This window comes from Leptodactylus fuscus, chromosome 2, assembly GCF_031893055.1.
Source record: "Leptodactylus fuscus isolate aLepFus1 chromosome 2, aLepFus1.hap2, whole genome shotgun sequence".
In the NCBI taxonomy this organism is placed as follows: Eukaryota; Metazoa; Chordata; class Amphibia; order Anura; family Leptodactylidae; genus Leptodactylus; species Leptodactylus fuscus.
The window spans coordinates 68,885,597-68,904,742 of NC_134266.1; the positions used below are offsets into that span (position 1 = coordinate 68,885,597).

The 19,146-nt window shown below is 40.2% G+C and overlaps 1 protein-coding gene across 1 annotated transcript in view; it reads right to left on the minus strand.

Annotated features, from left to right (window-relative positions):
• The window catches only part of COL26A1 (collagen type XXVI alpha 1 chain), a 294,628-nt gene that overhangs the window by 36,846 nt on the left and 238,636 nt on the right, over positions 1–19,146 (minus strand). The window contains exon 4 of the mRNA XM_075263962.1: positions 5,943–6,004. Within this exon, the coding sequence (XP_075120063.1) occupies positions 5,943–6,004 (62 nt within the window). The remainder of the gene's footprint in view (positions 1–5,942; positions 6,005–19,146) is intronic.

A 19,146-nucleotide genomic window follows, 5' to 3' on the forward strand; every position in this document is an offset into this window, starting at 1 on the left:
GTGAGTAGTGAACTAGTACGTTTGCCACGGATGAACTGCAACCTGGTTAGACAATAAGGACTGTATATATACTGTAGTATCCCAACCTAAGTTGTAATTCGGCATTCTCTGACCGACTCTGTTTACCCAAAGAACACAGTCCCACCCTGTTTCACCAGTGTGGGATATAGCTTGGCCAATTCAATAAGATAATTTATTGTGGATCTATAGTATGAAAACCTTTTGCTATTTCATCTGAATGGCCTATGGTGTTGCCAGATCATGGCTGCTTAATGGACTTATTGTTGCTGCACTGTGGGGATTAGCGACTGCTGTTTACCCGTAAACCCGAGAACTGAGGTCACAAGTAAAATTTTGGTTTCTTCTATATTTGTGCCTGTGTTTACTGTTGCTGCCAAGCCATGAACACACAGTGCTGATCTTACAACCTAAGCTTTTACAGGGCGCTACTTCTTTTTTAAAAACTTTTTGCTGGGTCATGTCAAAAGTGGTTGTTTTTTTAAGAGATACAGGTAAAGTTGGGTAGGTACATGTGGCCTCTCTGACTATATCAGCAATCCTACTACTGGTCCCCTACTATCTGCCAGGTAAAGTTGGGTAGGTACATGTGGCCTCTCTGACTATATCAGCAATCCTACTACTGGTCCCCTACTATCTTCCAGGTAAAGTTGGATAGGTACATGTGACCTCTCTGACTATATCAGCAATCCTACTACTGGTCCCCTACTATCTTCCAGGTAAAGTTGGATAGGTACATGTGACCTCTCTGACTATATCAGCAATCCTACTACTGGTCCCCTACTATCTGCCAGGTAAAGTTGGATAGGTACAATGTGACCTCTCTGACTATATCAGCAATCCTACTACTGGTCCCCTACTATCTTCTAGGTAAAGTTGGGTAGGTACATGTGGCCTCTCTGACTATATCAGCAATCCTACTACTGGTCCCCTACTATCTGCCAGGTAAAGTTGGGTAGGTACAATGTGACCTCTCTGACTATATCAGCAATCCTACTACTGGTCCCCTACTATCTTCTAGGTAAAGTTGGGTAGGTACATGTGGCCTCTCTGACTATATCAGCAATCCTACTACTGGTCCCCTACTATCTTCTAGGTAAAGTTGGGTAGGTACATGTGGCCTCTCTGACTATATCAGCAATCCTACTACTGGTCCCCTACTATCTGCCAGGTAAAGTTGGGTAGGTACATGTGACCTCTCTGACTATATCAGCAATCCTACTACTGGTCCCCTACTATCTGCCAGGTAAAGTTGGATAGGTACAATGTGGCCTATCTGACTATATCAGCAATCCTACTACTGGTCCCCTACTATCTGCCAGGTAAAGTTGGGTAGGTACATGTGACCTCTCTGACTATATCAGCAATCCTACTACTGGTCCCCTACTATCTGCCAGGTAAAGTTGGATAGGTACAATGTGACCTCTCTGACTATATCAGCAATCCTACTACTGGTCCCCTACTATCTGCCAGGTAAAGTTGGGTAGGTACATGTGGCCTCTCTGACTATATCAGCAATCCTACTACTGGTCCCCTACTATCTGCCAGGTAAAGTTGGATAGGTACATGTGACCTCTCTGACTATATCAGCAATCCTACTACTGGTCCCCTACTATCTTCCAGGTAAAGTTGGATAGGTACATGTGACCTCTCTGACTATATCAGCAATCCTACTACTGGTCCCCTACTATCTTCCAGGTAAAGTTGGATAGGTACATGTGACCTCTCTGACTATATCAGCAATCCTACTACTGGTCCCCTACTATCTTCCAGGTAAAGTTGGATAGGTACATGTGACCTCTCTGACTATATCAGCAATCCTACTACTGGTCCCCTACTATCTTCTAGGTAAAGTTGGATAGGTACATGTGACCTCTCTGACTATATCAGCAATCCTACTACTGGTCCCCTACTATCTGCCAGATAAAGTTGGGTAGGTACATGTGGCCTCTCTGACTATATCAGCAATCCTACTACTGGTCCCCTACTATCTGCCAGGTAAAGTTGGATAGGTACAATGTGACCTCTCTGACTATATCAGCAATCCTACTACTGGTCCCCTACTATCTGCCAGGTAAAGTTGGATAGGTACAATGTGACCTCTCTGACTATATCAGCAATCCTACTACTGGTCCCCTACTATCTTCTAGGTAAAGTTGGGTAGGTACATGTGGCCTCTCTGACTATATCAGCAATCCTACTACAGGTCCCCTACTATCTGCCAGGTAAAGTTGGATAGGTACAATGTGACCTCTCTGACTATATCAGCAATCCTACTACTGGTCCCCTACTATCTGCCAGGTAAAGTTGGGTAGGTACATGTGGCCTCTCTGACTATATCAGCAATCCTACTACTGGTCCCCTACTATCTGCCAGGTAAAGTTGGGTAGGTACATGTGACCTCTCTGACTATATCAGCAATCTTACTACTGGTCCCCTACTATCTGCCAGGTAAAGTTGGATAGGTACAATGTGACCTCTCTGACTATATCAGCAATCCTACTACTGGTCCCCTACTATCTGCCAGGTAAAGTTGGGTAGGTAAATGTGGCCTCTCTGACTATATCAGCAATCCTACTACTGGTCCCCTACTATCTGCCAGGTAAAGTTGGGTAGGTACATGTGACCTCTCTGACTATATCAGCAATCCTACTACTGGTCCCCTACTATCTGCCAGGTAAAGTTGGATAGGTACATGTGATCTCTCTGACTATATCAGCAATCCTACTACTGGTCCCCTACTATCTGCCAGGTAAAGTTGGGTAGGTACATGTGACCTCTCTGACTATATCAGCAATCCTACTACTGGTCCCCTACTATCTGCCAGGTAAAGTTGGATAGGTACAATGTGACCTCTCTGACTATATCAGCAATCCTACTACTGGTCCCCTACTATCTGCCAGGTAAAGTTGGATAGGTACAATGTGACCTCTCTGACTATATCAGCAACCCTACTACTGGTCCCCTACTATCTTCTAGGTAAAGTTGGGTAGGTACATGTGGCCTATCTGACTATATCAGCAATCCTACTACCGGTCCCCTACTATCTGCCAGGTAAAGTTGGGTAGGTACATGTGACCTCTCTGACTATATCAACAATCCTACTACTGGTCCCCTACTATCTGCCAGGTAAAGTTGGATAGGTACAATGTGACCTCTCTGACTATATCAGCAATCCTACTACCGGTCCCCTACTATCTGCCAGGTAAAGTTGGGTAGGTACATGTGACCTCTCTGACTATATCAACAATCCTACTACTGGTCCCCTACTATCTGCCAGGTAAAGTTGGATAGGTACATGTGGCCTCTCCGACTATATCAGCAATCCTACTACTGGTCCCCTACTATCTGCCAGGTAAAATTGGGTAGGTACATGTGGCCTCTCCGACTATATCAGCAATCCTACTATTGGTCCCCTACTATCTGCCAGGTAAAGTTGGATAGGTACATGTGGCCTATCTGACTATATCAGCAATCCTACTATTGGTCCCCTACTATCTGCCAGGTAAAGTTGGGTAGGTACATGTGACCTCTCTGACTATATCAGCAATCCTACTACTGGTCCCCTACTATCTGCCAGGTAAAGTTGGGTAGGTACATGTGGCCTCTCTGACTATATCAGCAATCCTACTACTGGTCCCCTACTATCTGCCAGGTAAAGTTGGGTAGGTACATGTGACCTCTCTGACTATATCAGCAATCCTACTACTGGTCCCCTACTATCTGCCAGGTGAAGTTGGGTAGGTACATGTGACCTCTCTGACTATATCAGCAATCCTACTACTGGTCCCCTACTATCTGCCAGGTAAAGTTGGGTAGGTACATGTGACCTCTCTGACTATATCAGCAATCCTACTACTGGTCCCCTACTATCTGCCAGGTAAAGTTGGGTAGGTACATGTGACCTCTCTGACTATATCAGCAATCCTACTACTGGTCCCCTACTATCTGCCAGGTAAAGTTGGGTAGATACATGTGGCCTCTCTGACTATATCAGCAATCCTACTTCTGGTCCCCTACTATCTGCCAGGTAAAGTTAGATAGGTACATGTGGCCTCTCTGACTAAATCAGCAATCCTACCATTGGTCCCCTACTATCTGCCAGGTAAAGTTGGATAGGTACATGTGGTCTCTCTGGCTATATCAGCAATCCTACTACTGGTCCCCTACTATCTGCCAGGTAAAGTTAGATAGGTACATGTGGCCTCTCTGACTAAATCAGCAATCCTACCATTGGTCCACTACTATCTGCCAGGTGAAGTTGGATAGGTACATGTGGCCTCTCTGACTATATCAGCAATCCTACTACTGGTCCCCTACTATCTGCCAGGTAAAGTTGGGTAGGTACATGTGGCCTCTCTGACTAAATCAGCAATCCTACCATTGGTCCCCTACTATCTGCCAGGTAAAGTTGGGTAGGTACATGTGACCTCTCTGACTATATCAGCAATCCTACTACTGGTCCCCTACTATCTGCCAGGTGAAGTTGGGTAGGTACATGTGGCCTCTCTGACTATATCAGCAATCCTACTGGTCCCCTACTATCTGCCTTCATAGAGACTCGTAACATGAAAAGAGGTTGTCTAAACTAAACAAATCCTTAAAAATACACAAATATCACTTATTAAAAGTGACATTTCTACCTTAAGATTATAGTAAACTCAAATAACATTTATTTTATCAGCTTCACTGTGTGGGCATTCATATCCAAATGAAAACAGACTTAAATCAGTTTAAGTGTTTCCTTTGCTCTTGCCAAGTGCAGTAATTTGGGATTCGAGTATAAAGTAGGTTTGACTGATTAGAGTGGCCAATGTTAATAAAGGGAAATCCAAAACTTGCTATAAGTGACTGCTTGAGAAGAATGTGTCAGGCTAAATTAAACATGCAGAAGAAAAATACATATTTCCTAACACTTGGTTAGTGGGTCACATGTTACATGTTAAATTAGATGTAATGGTACTGGAGGAGTTGCAGTACATGCAGTTTTGTAGCATTAACATTTGGGGCATTGAACAATTAGGAATGAATAAATAAATAAATACATATTTTTATAGTTTACACATAGATTTTGTCTAAATAGGAGGTCAAACAACTTTACAAACATAGTGTGTTACATATCATAACCTGACACTGAATTACAGCCTATACAGTCATGATATTTATTTTTCATGTAGATTGTGAGCCCCATATGGGATCACAATGTACGGTTTTCCCTATCAGTATGTCTTTGTAGAATGGGAGTAAATCCATGCAAACACAGGGAGAACATACAAACTCCTTGCAGATGCTGTTCCTGATGGGACTCCAGCACTGCACGGCTGCAGTGCTAACCACTGAGCCACCGTGTTGCCCCAGGCTCGATATTTATTGTCAACTCTGTAGACAAGAAGTGTATAGTGGAGGAAGAAGGGCAGGCAAAATAACACACCCATATAGAAATATCTGATTGCTGCAAAACCGGGCTTATAGTTTTACCTGGGCATAAATGTAAATGATTACAGGTGCAGCCTGATTCGACACTAAGGCTTGCTACAAGGTGTACAAGTGCTTCTGCGCTACAGAGGTTCTCAGAGGCTACTTTTGGGTAGTATATTTCTCGGCGAAAGATTGTTGACTGCTAGACATGCTTCTATGGACACCGGTGCTATTGAGAAGCCGGCTTCTCAATAGTACCAGTGTCCACCTTCATAACTGCATTATCTTGAATATCGGCTTATCAATTTGTGGATTATGCTCTCTTGATTTGGAAGTGTAGGTTTTGACTCGAGAACTAAATGGGGAATTAGCTGGACATCTGAACAGCAGAATCATAGAAAAATATTGACAGTAAGTTTTATTGACAGCAGAACACTGAACTATAATTATGTATATGCATTTATATGTATTTTTCATATTGATTTCCTAGAAATAGGACATTTTACCTTAGCTTCAAGGTTGCTTATCCTCTCTGCTATTGCTGCCAGTCTTGTACAGTTCATACATTCTGTAAGATAGTAAACAGTACAGATAAGTACACATGTACAGTATAGACAATGAGTATAAAGCTGAGAACAGCCATTAGAAACACATTAAAGAGAAGCTAAATTCACTATGTCTTTAATAAGTCATTTAAGATTCTATTCTGCTTATCACTGTTTATAGTGGATATAAAAGATAAGGGATCTTATTTCTCACTAGTGACATTGACATGGATAATTATAACTACCCTTTATATTCTTCTATGATCAATCCCATGACCCGGCTGCTACTAGTTGTTCCATTTCCACCAATTTTAAATTCTTTACAATGATACCTAAAAATGACACTTATAGTTGCAACTTATTAAATGTTTTATATAAAAATGTATAAAATTGATAAAAGAAAGCTTACATTTTGTTCTCACGCAAATGTATATCTACTTATACCTTACTACTTTGTCTGCAGCAAACCCTTATTACAGTACATCCTGTAATCTATCTACAAAATGACAAAAGAACACTCGTAATGGGTATAACACATTGGTTTTCAAGCGGATCTTAACTACTCCTGAAAAATCTTAAAAATGAATCAAGTAGCCATTGATATTCTGTCCTCCTGTATCTATTGCCGTTGGTCTTTTAGCCCATCTTCTTTTCCAGCTGGGTGAAGGGAAGGTAGTAACTAGTTATATCTTAATGGACATAACTAGTAACTAGTTCTGTGATTTATTTGTCTTGGTTGAAGATTGTCCCTTTGTGACGGGGACACTTCCTAAGAGTGCCATATTGCTCTATTAGCTAAGTTGTAACATCTGTTCTTGCGGACATCACTGCCAATTACTTGTTGTGTTTTTAAAGTTCTGCCATAATTAAAATGAAATCAAGAAAAATAAAAAAACAAAACAAAAAACAACAATGTCCAACATCTGGAAGTTGTATGCTACATGTATTTCTTACCACATGAAAAGATAACCTAGAGTGCTTTAATATTGCACATGACGACTGGCCGAGAACATTTTTGACAGCAGATATTTAATGTGTTTTTCTCATACAGTTAGATGAATGCTGTAAGACTTCTACAAAGTCTGGGGAATTCGTTCCAGGATATTTAAACAGATGATCTAAAAAAAAATCTTTGTAAATAGCCAATGATGGATCTCAGTGGCCACGAGTTCATTTGCAATGTAAGTGAAATTAAACACGTTGTAAATGTAGAAAATTAACTTTACAACTTGGATAAAGTAAATTAGGAACATTTTAGAACACATATCTCCATGGTTGTGACCTGCATTTTTATAATATATGTATAATATGCTTGGTCCTTAAATGACTCTTTTCTCTTTAAGTTGGCTAGATACATGAAATAAAAGTAGTTTGGGCTGGCTTATTTTCAGGGGACTGGCCAACATGCTTGTGTGTATGGGACATTTTGACTGTCCCAAGCATGATGTATATTAGTAAAAATGGGTATTGTGCATGCTGGATCCCAAAATGCCTGATACTATTGTCCTGTAAGAGATAAGGGGGCGTTCACACTACCACCACTGTATGCTTCGGGGATCCTAAACCCCAGAGAAACTGAACAGGGTATGGCTTGCCAGCAGTCAGCTTTAAAACTCATTCATTTGGGTTTTTAAAGGTGACCACCGGAGTCCGTATGTGGCCTCTCCGCCTGGAAACCGTTTTTTTTTTTTTGCACGGACACAAAGTCCTGCATGTATTCTACTTTGTGTACATGCAGGTTGCATACGGACACCGATGGTTTGTTTTTTTAGGCATCACATGTCCATGGAGGAGGGAGTGGAGGGCTAGTGACCCTCAGTTGAACCCCAGACACACTGCATGTAGGACTTTGTGTCTGTACAAAAAAACGGTGTCCAGGAGGAGAGGCCACATGCAGACACTATTGGTCACCTTTAAAAACCCATTCAAATGAATGAGTTTTAAAGCTGAACGCTGGCAAGCTGTTCCCTGTTCAGTTTCCTCGGGGTTTAGGACGGAAACCCCAGGGCGGACAGCGGCGGTAGTGTGAACGCCCCCTAAGACATTAGCTGCTTATATCTCTCTATGGAATAAACAAATATGCATACTTTGGGGGAGCATACATATGGTTGATGAAGTTAGAAGAAATATAAGTCGGATAACTTCTATCTCATATAGCTTTAGATACTACTGTAAGTACATAGCAGTTCATTATATAAATAGATAAAGTAATGTAATAAATATATTAACTGATAGGGGGATCATTCATTGGTGAATCATGGAAACTGATGTCTGGTTATGTAAAATATCTATTATTATAGTTAGCCGTATTTCAGTGCCATTTCTGTTGTTTAGGAACCTATAGCCAGAGACCTTCATCCAACTCTCAAGTGACATACTGTACTTAAAGAAGATGGTTGCCATTAGCTAACCTACCCACTCTTCTCTGTCTTTCCATCCAGGAGATAGTTGTAAGAAACCACCATTACAATATGGACATCTGGACAAGTATTATAATTAAATTAAATTAGTAAGTGGCTGAACAAACCCCCTTAACTTGGTTGTGCCTTTAGTCCAACCAAATAGCTAGTGACCATTTTGCTCCATAATCCTTTTTCTAACCATAAGAACAACTTATACATTTGGTCACTTTATATGGTAGTCTATGAGGGAAGCATGGGGTAGGATACAAGACCTACACAGTTAAGAGACCCTTATTATAGTGTTAGCTGAATTCAATTATTGTCCCCAATCTGCCATGATTTACTCTTGTTTTCAGACCTAAGGTGTGCCTACCAATTGCTCATACAGAACACTCCAACGTATCATCAGGTGTGACTGTATATACACACATCTACAAATCTACGCTTAGACGGAGCTAGTTAAGTAAGAGGTACAACAGACTATTAAATGCTACCTAATTATTCTAGAAGTGTAGGCACAGGGCATTCCAAGCTGTGTTATTCCAGATTTTCTGTCTAGCACATTATAAACACTTAAGACAGACTGCTAACAAGATATTCTCCAGCGATTCTGTGAATGAGAGATGAGTATACCAGGATATATAATACGCCACCTGTCTTCATGCCAGCCTCTTACATGTGGATTTAGGAAACCTGCCATGAAGTGATTAAAATAAACTTTTTCTTTCAAACAATGTTTCTCGGTTTCTGTTGCCAAGTGCCAGGGAAACCCTTTAGAAAAAAGAAAACTTGAAATCCTGCTTGTGCCACCAACAGACTTGAGCTTGGAAGGTTTATGCAGGACATGGGGTTTACGCAAGTAAACTCTAAGTAGATAATTTACTCTTTGTTTGTGCTACCGCTATAATAAGAACTTGAGATATTTGTAAAAGAGCAATGTAAACACAGATTTTCCACACCGACTGAATGAATAGTTACATTAGTTAATCAAAGAGTTCATCAACTTGCATACTTGGAATACAGGATAATGGATCTCCTAATCTCATCTTGCTTCCAGTACATTACCTTCTTGAATAAATCAAAGAATCTGACAAATAACAAGATGTCTACACGTAACAACTAATCCTTCCAGCCCTTTCTTTTAAAGCCATGATACAAAGGATGACCCATTCCCATATCATTATGTCATCTCATTCACTTCTCAAGGTTCTTTAAATAAATCCTGAATATAAATGTTTTGTGGTGATAGATCCAGACATGTTTTCAGTGCAAAGTAAATGTTTCCAGGTACATGACTTATATAATATGCAGAATGCAGCCTGTAAATGTAGAAATGTTCATTATTCATAAGTCTATACAAAAATTCACAAAATAAAAGGCAATAATATGGGGTTCTGCCTATGGGGGTCAATGATATTCAGAGAAAGAGGGATTGGACATGTTATTTTCCAAGGATCAGAGATGGTTTCTGGTCCAGCATATACCAAAAGAAATTTTGATGAAACTAGACAAATATGTGAGCTAGAGGGAGGCTTATATTAAAATAGATATAAGAAGAAAATAGGGAACAGCACCAAGCACTATATCGCACCCAAAAAATAGATATTGACAAGAGGTAGCTCAGATCCCCACGTGGCACTTACATCCGAATAAATGAAAAATCTTCCAAATAACACAAGTAGAACAAGGATGGCACTCAACTGGATTTCTTAAAACTTCAGACTTTATTCCATATGTGCAATACAAAGTGCTGGCATGGGGAGCAAGGAGCTTCATTATTGGAGTGATGGCCATTTACAAATACCAGTACCAAGCACTTCACCTGTCCCTTCCAGGAGCGTAACTAGGAATGGCTGGGCCCCAAGGCGAACATTTGACATGCCCCCCCCCCCACACACAAAAACCGCATTGCTGCACACACTATAATATCACATAGTGGCCCCTGCACACAGTATTATGCCCCATTATTATGCCCCCCTGCACACAGTATTATGCTGCATTGTGGACCACCATGAACAATTATTATAGTCTTGGGTCTTTCAAGACCCGAGAGTACAATGATTGGAGACCATGGGGAGGATACAAACATTAAAAACAATGTTACTTACCTGTCCTGGGCTCCAGCACACTCTCCACTGATTTTGACCATCTTCAATGTTGGTACAGATGTCGCATGAGCCAGGCTTGCATTGCGATGCATAATGACACAGGCTCGGCCTACCTGACGTCTGGAATGTCACCAAATAGGCCGAAGCCTTCCAGAGCACAGGAGAGGTAAGTAGCAGTAGGTTTTTTATGCTCCTTCACCGCCCCTGGCCCTCCAATCGTTATACTCTAATGTTTGAAAAAAACTCCAGAGTATAATGATAGCAGTGTTTGTGGGGTTCACGGGCCCGTGGCCGTACTTACCGATCCCCGCTGCTGCTTCCAGCAGCATCCACAGAAGGGGAAGTGCACGCAGCTGTGAGCAGAAACGTGGATCGGTAAGTAAATTAGGCCTGTTATCTGCTGGTGTTACCCCAGTAGTTCCAGCGCTGATGCTCTCTTTTATCTACTTATGGTAGTTTAGATCATATTACAATTATATCAGTATTAGAGTTGAGCGATCGGGATCGGAAAAGATTGGATTTCGATCGGCGATCGAGTAAATTTCACGATCGTGATCGGAATTCTGACCCGATCTTTTCCAGCGGGATCGAGATCAGAGGTTATCTCAAGATCGGCTCAACCCTAAAAGTGACTTTTCCCATAGAGAAGCATTGACTAGGGTTGAGGATCGGGTTCGGAAAGGATCGGATTCCGATCGGCGATCGAGCAAATTTCACAATCGCGATCAGGATCGAGATCGGCTGGAAAATGATCAGAAATCGGATTTTAAAATCGATCTTGAAATCTCAAGATCGGCTCAATCCTAATCAGTATCAGAACTTTTAGCATTACTAGTATAACAGGTAGGTCAAGTTTACATTTTCTGTTATTGCCCTATAGATTAGATTCCAGATTACTGGTTACTGTAAAGGTTCAGTAAGTATATACCAGCTGCAGATTGTACTGTATTGTAATTCATCCTGCCCACCACAAAGCCCTCCACTAAGAGTTAGCTTATATGTTGTGTATTACATGAGGCCAAAAACTGGTGAACCGAACACCCATTGACTATTTAAAATCCGGGGAAATGGGGTGTCCCATAGAGTAACCAAACTGATATTTAAAAATTAACTTTTATTAGGATCCTTAAAAACTAATGTCCCACAAAAACATCAGCCACACTCCTAATATGAAAATATTCCCTTTGTATCGTCTTCCTGAAATTTGTAAGGGAATATATAAATAACATGAGGATCAATGTCCTACTCAGTAGAAACCACTTTCCTAATATCTTATAGACCAGCAGGAATGCAAGAGTAAATCCACATAAGTCATGGATACCACATGCACACATAATGCCCACACCGGTCTAAAGTGGGTTCACTAACTAAAATTTAGCTTCCATGGGTAAGTGGTCTCATCGAGATTGGATGATCTGGCCGATTGATCCAATCCGGCCCCTTGATCAACATAGTGCTGCATAGAACTATCATGAAATAGGACGGCAATATGACCCGATATAGGGAAGAATGTGTTTCTATATAGTTCTTTCTGAACAAAGACAGCGCTTATTCTTCAATGAACTCCTATCTGGCTTTTCAACTGCAATCTGGTTTGCTTTGTGAAATAGACACCAGCCCTGCCACACATACATGAGTGGGTTTGTCAGCTTAATCCAATTAGCGCTAGCCAACTCTCCTTGTGGGCGGCTCTGGGTGGAGACTTGATGCGCACTGGTCTTTAAATAGGCTGGTGCTTGCAGCATTTGGTTTCGGCCACATTAAGTACTAGAGGTTACCAACTGGCCTCAGGAAACTGCGGTTTTAACCACAAACTATATTCTGATCCGCTTAGGGTATTAGGGTAATTTCTCCTGATGAGCCTCAGTTAATTTTGAGGTGAAACGCGTAGAGAATGGTAACTGCGCAGTTTAGTCTTGGAATCAGGTCTGACCTGAGTTGTCCATCACACAGGCAAAGTCTGCCCAGCAAGTACTTATTGAAGTCACAAAGTTGAGGGGAGAGAAGACAAGAGAAACCCTGAGAGGGGAAAACCTGGAATGACAACAGTTAATCTAGGCAGCCATATTGAGATATTGTTGCACACATTTGAGCATATTGTATTTTTCTTAAGTAGAAAAAAGTCTTGTATCTCAGTTGCTATATCAGAATTTATGGTGACCATAGTTTTACACTTGTGCCAGGATACGGCCAATTCACTAATATAATTAACGGTTATGATTAAGTCAGCTGGCATGATTTACCCCCAATTCTGAGAAGAAACTGGCAGCGTGTAAGTCACTTGATCTTGATTACTTATGTAAATGTCATGGTATGTATGTTTACAGAACACATTGTGATGATTTTGTCCATAGAGACAAGAACCATTGAACTGATGTTCCAGCAAATTGCTTTTTCTGACGCTCTAGATTATTGGAAGTCTCACATTTTTCTAAACAGGAAATACTGAAATTTTTACTTGACACAGTATTTTGGAGTTCTTACAACATGCATAGGCAAAAGATGGATGAGGCTTGTTTTGTCTGGCATGTATCACTGATGTATACTGGGCAATACAAGATACACTAAGTGAAATTAGAAATGTTGTTTTATGACTTTCCTGCTCCACACGCAGATCATGTTGTCATTTAACATCAGTTGTTTATTTCTCTATTTTCTACATCACAGTTTATCCTGTTTTGCAGAGCAGAAAATTATGATTATTGTATTGTGTTCTTACACCATCAGATAACACTGGATAGCCACATTACAGCCGGGAGCGGCAACACCATACGACCATTCACAATCAATTGAACACTATGCTGATTTATGGTAAAACCAAATGTTGGCACCATTTTCAGATGCATTGTGGACGTACTGGGGCAAATTTATTAAGACTGCTCTATCATGTATTACACATAGTGTATCTTGTATTGCCCAGAATATATCAATTAACACAGACAAAACTAGCTTCATTATGCACCTGATTATTATTATTATTATTATTATTATTTATATAGCACTATTAATTCCATGGTGCTTTACATTTGGGGGTTTACATACAGTACACAAAATATACAGATATAATACTAACAATGACCAACTGGCACAGTAGGGTAGAGGGACATGCCCGCAAGGGCTTACAATCTATGATATATCGCTATGTCCCAGCACTAATATCACTAATGCAGAGCTGCGGAGGTCTCTGTTACCCTGTGTGTCCGCCATGACATGCCCTACTACCAACATGAACATTGCAGCCAATCACTCACCCCAGAGATGTAACGCTAAGGGCAGTGTTGGTTACAGTGGTCACGTGGTAGTTGGCACATCACCGCTGGAGCATAGACCAACAGGACACGATATAACAGTGGGAGTTTATCAGGTGAATAGTGGAACTTGTATTATATTATGACATTTCTTCCCATTGACCCAATTGGCTATGGGTAAATTTGACTTCTCGGAACAATATATTCCTTTATTTTAAGTTGAAATGTGTTTGGTTACAGAACCCAACCCTGTGTATATGTACCATAAAGTATCAAGTTCTACTACATATCTATTCATCTATAGTTAAACTACCTGCACATCATTAACTTAAGAAATAGTTTCTTTCCAACATTCATAATAAGAGCCATTGTTCCAAATGTGCAGCACTACGGGATACAAAAATAGAGATGAGGTGTCAAGCTAGGACATTTTGTGACATGGAGGTGTGAACCATTACTTACACCCTTACAATCCAGCCTTTCAGCTCCTTACATCCACAGTATCCTAATTAAAATCCTCCAGCTTATCCATGGATGTGGTCATTTACTATAGCTGTCTGATCCATAAAATCCCGAATAAAATGCTGCATTACAAAATTGTTCCTTACCCAGCAGGCAGTACAAGCCTGTTACACATTACTACATAAGTGGTCTCTGTGTACTTAAGTCCTGGCAAGAGCACCTCAAGGTGGGAATTAGGAAAGATTAACAATCGGTTCTCGGTGGAGAAAAACACACCAAGAAAGCGAACATTTTAATTAAAGTACTTAAAGCTTGGATTCTACAAGCAATAGATAAGGCATTACATAGCGCCATGCTTCCTGATTGAACACAGCAGGGAATATTCTTTAGCGAAAAGTTTTTGTCTTTTTCGTGTTTATTTGGCTTTACCTCTATGTATACATATACACAACTACTTTGTCTTTTCCAGAAACATTTGATCCCTAAATCTTCTACTTAGTTGGGAATTCTTTGATTTTATTTGCTTCATTACAAGGGAAGAGAATGTACAAATATGACCCTGTTGAATGAGGAGAGCAGGTAATATCTTTGGCCTGGGGTAATTGGTAAAAACCATAAGCTTGCTCTTTGTAACGACTCTTTTCCTTCTATTACCTACTTACATGCCAGCACACACCTGGTCATGCCAACATAAATCTAGTTAATCTCTTCATCATTTTCCAGCTCTAAAAGATTATGCCAAGAAATTACAGAACCAATGTAAACTTACAGCTTTTAAATTAAATTGTTTTCATCCCAAGTCCTTCAGAAATCAGTTGCACATTTTATTGGTATGTGCTTAACATTTTTATCCATGCCCCCTAACCCCCAATTACAAAAGTTTTCTTATAATGAAGAACCACATGAAACTTTCCAGAATCAAAATTTGCGGGGAAGCATGTTTTACACTCTGCTGCTATGGTTACAGGTAACATAATATCTACGTGTATTTTTCTAGTTCTAGTTCCAAGGAAGCCTTCGTGTAGTGAGGAGTAGGGAGGACTCCTGGCCAGGCGTTACTGGCATCCAAGTCCACATGGCAGAGTCGAAAGAGAAGAGTGGTATATTGATATTGCTATTATAAAATTAAAGTGGGACAGATGCAATTAGACTTAGATCATGGTGTTGGAGGCTAGCCTTAGCAAGTGATGATTATGTAACAAGTTACACTGGCAGAATAGTATTTCGTCATTACATCATGATTGTAACATCATGACTTTGGTATGGATCTTGTCTCCACAACATCAGTGACGGGTGTTCCTGTACCTGGACGTACAGACATGAAACACCTTTGAGACCAAGACAAACTACCTCTTATATGCCTCTAGGAAATGGGGCAATTGGCATAAACCTCATGGTTTTTTTTGCCTTCCTCTGGATCAAAACTGTAGGGACTGTAGGGCTATAGGTTGGACTTGATGGACTGATGTCTTCATCCAAACTCATCTACTATGTAACTAATGTTAAAACTTCTAGCAAAAACAATCAATGCTTCTCTATTGTTTAATTGCCGAGTGTTGTGTGTCTACTGCTGAGAGACTCCCGCTGATCCTGATAATGGGGGATGTTTTATTCCTGCTTTGAAGGCAGCCATGGGAAAAGTGGCTGAACTCCTGGTGGATGAAGATACACCTCTGCTCTCATTAATTTCATTGGGAGTAATGTAGATAGTACTGTATCTTTAGAACTACAATTGAAGTGAATGGGCACCCTCTTCCAGAGAGTTTCAGATTTCTGGCATAAATGTTGATAAATCTCAACTGCTGCCCAACCTTGCCATACCCCCTATTTGTATAAGTAAAATAGTCACGATTTTTCTTTAGCAAATTAGCAGTTTGGGCAAAAAGAATTGTGACTTTTTATGCCAGAAAAATGGCATACATGGATTAACAAATATGCCCTATTGTGACAAAATGTTGCAAAAGCATGTGTTTTTAAAAGCTGGTCATCTTGTGAAACACGTAACTGAACATGTTCAACCAAGACAAAATATATAAAGGGCAGATCTGTACCCTACTTTTAGTGATGTTACCATTAACCACTTCACTACCCTACACCACCAGGGATGTTATAGTTTTACCATTCTAGTGCTCTAGACCATCAGAAATGTTACCAATATCTCTTTTAACACACTGAGACATTATGGGTATTAGAAGAAAACAAATTCAACAAACAAAATATTTTTTAAGTGTTGGTTCATGCAGTGCTAATCTCTCATCATGTTATAACACGTATCATTATTCTCCTTTAATTTCTATTTATTATTATGCTGATAAAAATGGTCCCGGGGTAGTGCTCTTGCTCAAAGGCAATGAGTTGTCTCCATGTATACCCATGGTTTGGGTTACGTCATACTCATTACTACAATTTTCACTTCTTGTAGGAGTAGAAAGTCATGTACTTTAATCCTCGGTTACTCACTTAAAAAAACGCACACATTTCTGGTGTATCTGATAAATTCCACAGGTCCAACTGTGACTTGTCAAAACATTAACCTAACAAGTATTTTCACATTGGGGCAGCACAGGTTCAGAAAACATGCCGTAATTGACAGTAATGGTTTAACAGACCTCTTCTTATAGAAATGGCTCAATAATGTTCTTCTGGACCTGCCATGTGGTGAGTGATGTAGTGCAGGCCACATCTCTTCTGATGGGTGGATACAAGTCACTCATGCCAACGTCAGCTTCACATTTCTACTTGTTCACATGATGAGGAACAGTCATAGGAATTTGATATTATTAATTAAAATATTGAAATAAAATGGATTATGTGTTATTGCACATGGTTGGCACAACAATAATCTTTGTGATTTCCCAGATCAGAATTCCTTTCCAGTTTTCTCATAGTAATGAGTTAAATATACGCTTGTTATTTTAGTTTGCTATGCTTCATTTGTAGTATTAATGAAAGTCTTTATTTACGTAGAAAACTTACTTTATTTGTGTTCTTGTTGATAAACTCTGAAAATACTGTGACTTATATGGTTTTAATATCTAGATAAAATGCTATGAAAAACTAACCTGAGGGTCATATATGTGTAATATCTAATCAGTGGCTTAGAAATGAAGAAAATCAGGTTCTTACTGATATTATACCTATATCACATAGAGTAAAACTCATACAGTTGATGTTAGCAGCATCATATTTTATGTAGGAAATTCAATATAAATGAAATTATTTTCAAGGGCCTATCCTCATTAAAGGATAGGCCATCATTGTAAAATCTCTGGAAACTGTCTTAAAGGGAGTCTATCAGATGCTCTATGTCTACTAAGCTAATCGCAGCACTGAGTAGAGGACTACCTGGGGTATTTCTATTAAAAATATTTACAGTATATCCTATTGATATGCCATAAATGCCCCATGTATCTGGAGGTCCACATCTCTCTTGTACATATTGGTCCTTTATCCGTGTCTTGAGAAAGCATATGTCCAGATTTCTTCATGAATTTTTTTGGCATCTCCCTCCCTGTATGCATGGCATATTCTCCACTCACTGTCACCATGAATTGGAGGATAGAGATCCCTTTTTCACATAGATGCAGGTCCCAGAGTTGAGGATGGGTCTAGATGGGTCATGTGGGGATGAGTTTATATTTTCCAATAACATATATTTAATGTCTGTTTTTTTATCTTTAATACTAATGTTTTAGTAATGGCCACTATCTGACTGCACCCATTGCTAGGGTACGGCTTACTGTTAACCACTAAATAGGCTAACACTGACCCACATTGGTACACTGATTATCTACCATCATCAGGGGCACTGGACCGAGCTGGTAAGGTCCAGTATCCTACCATCTAGTGATAGTCAGGTACTGCAGAGGCATAAACCTTGGATTCCCCACTCTGGTAATGCCAGGCTGCTGCCTTGTTGTATGTGGCTGAAAAATGTAAAAGAAGGAGGATCCCATTTCATTTTTTTTAACTCCTTCCAGAACATCCATAGACTATATATGTCTGGGTGGTTCTCTCTTGTTCTGCAAGGATGTACTGGTATATGTCATATAAATCATGCAGCTGTTGAAGTGAGGAGCCGACTGTAACTACAGCCAGAGCTACCCTATAGATGGCAGGGACAGTTTATTATGCTGTGTAATATTCTTGATATCTATATATATGATACATTAATAAAGATTTGTATTGTTATATATACATTTTTTGCTCATGGTTTTCTATTTTTTTGGTCAAGTTTGCACTTCCAGTGAGCTGTATGTGTAGTTAGTATATTAGGGACTGTCTTTCTACTGTCTCAAATCTCAAGTCTTTGCTGTATCTGAAACTAAATCTCTCTAAGACTGAACTACTACTGTTTCCATCATCTAATAGATCTGACCTTGATATATCCATTTTAGTCTCTGGCTTTACTATAACTCCTAGGCAGCATTCCGGCTGCCTTGGGGTTGTGTTTGACTCAGACCTTTGCTTCACCCCCCATATCCAACCACTCACACACTCATATCACCTCCACCTCAAAAAACATCTCCAGAATACGCCCTTTCCTCACCAGAGATACACTAAAGACACTTATTGTCTCTCTGATTCATTCTCGCCTTGACTACTGTAACTCCTTACTAATCGGTCTTCCCCTCACTAAACTCTCCCCTCCCCCTACAATCTATTCTGAATGCAGCGGCCAGGCTCATCTATCAGTCTAGACGCTACAGCGATGCCTCTGGTCTGTGCCAGTCGCTACATTGGCTGCCTATTCATTATAGAATAAAATATAAAGTTATCACCCTCATCCACAAGGCTCTCCATAATGCTGCACCTCCCTACATTTCCTTCCTCGTCTCTGTCTACCGCCCAACCTGTACTCTCCATTCACCCAATGACCTAACACTTACATCCTCTATTATCAGAACCTCCCAAACTTGTATACAAGACTTCTCCCGAGTTGCAC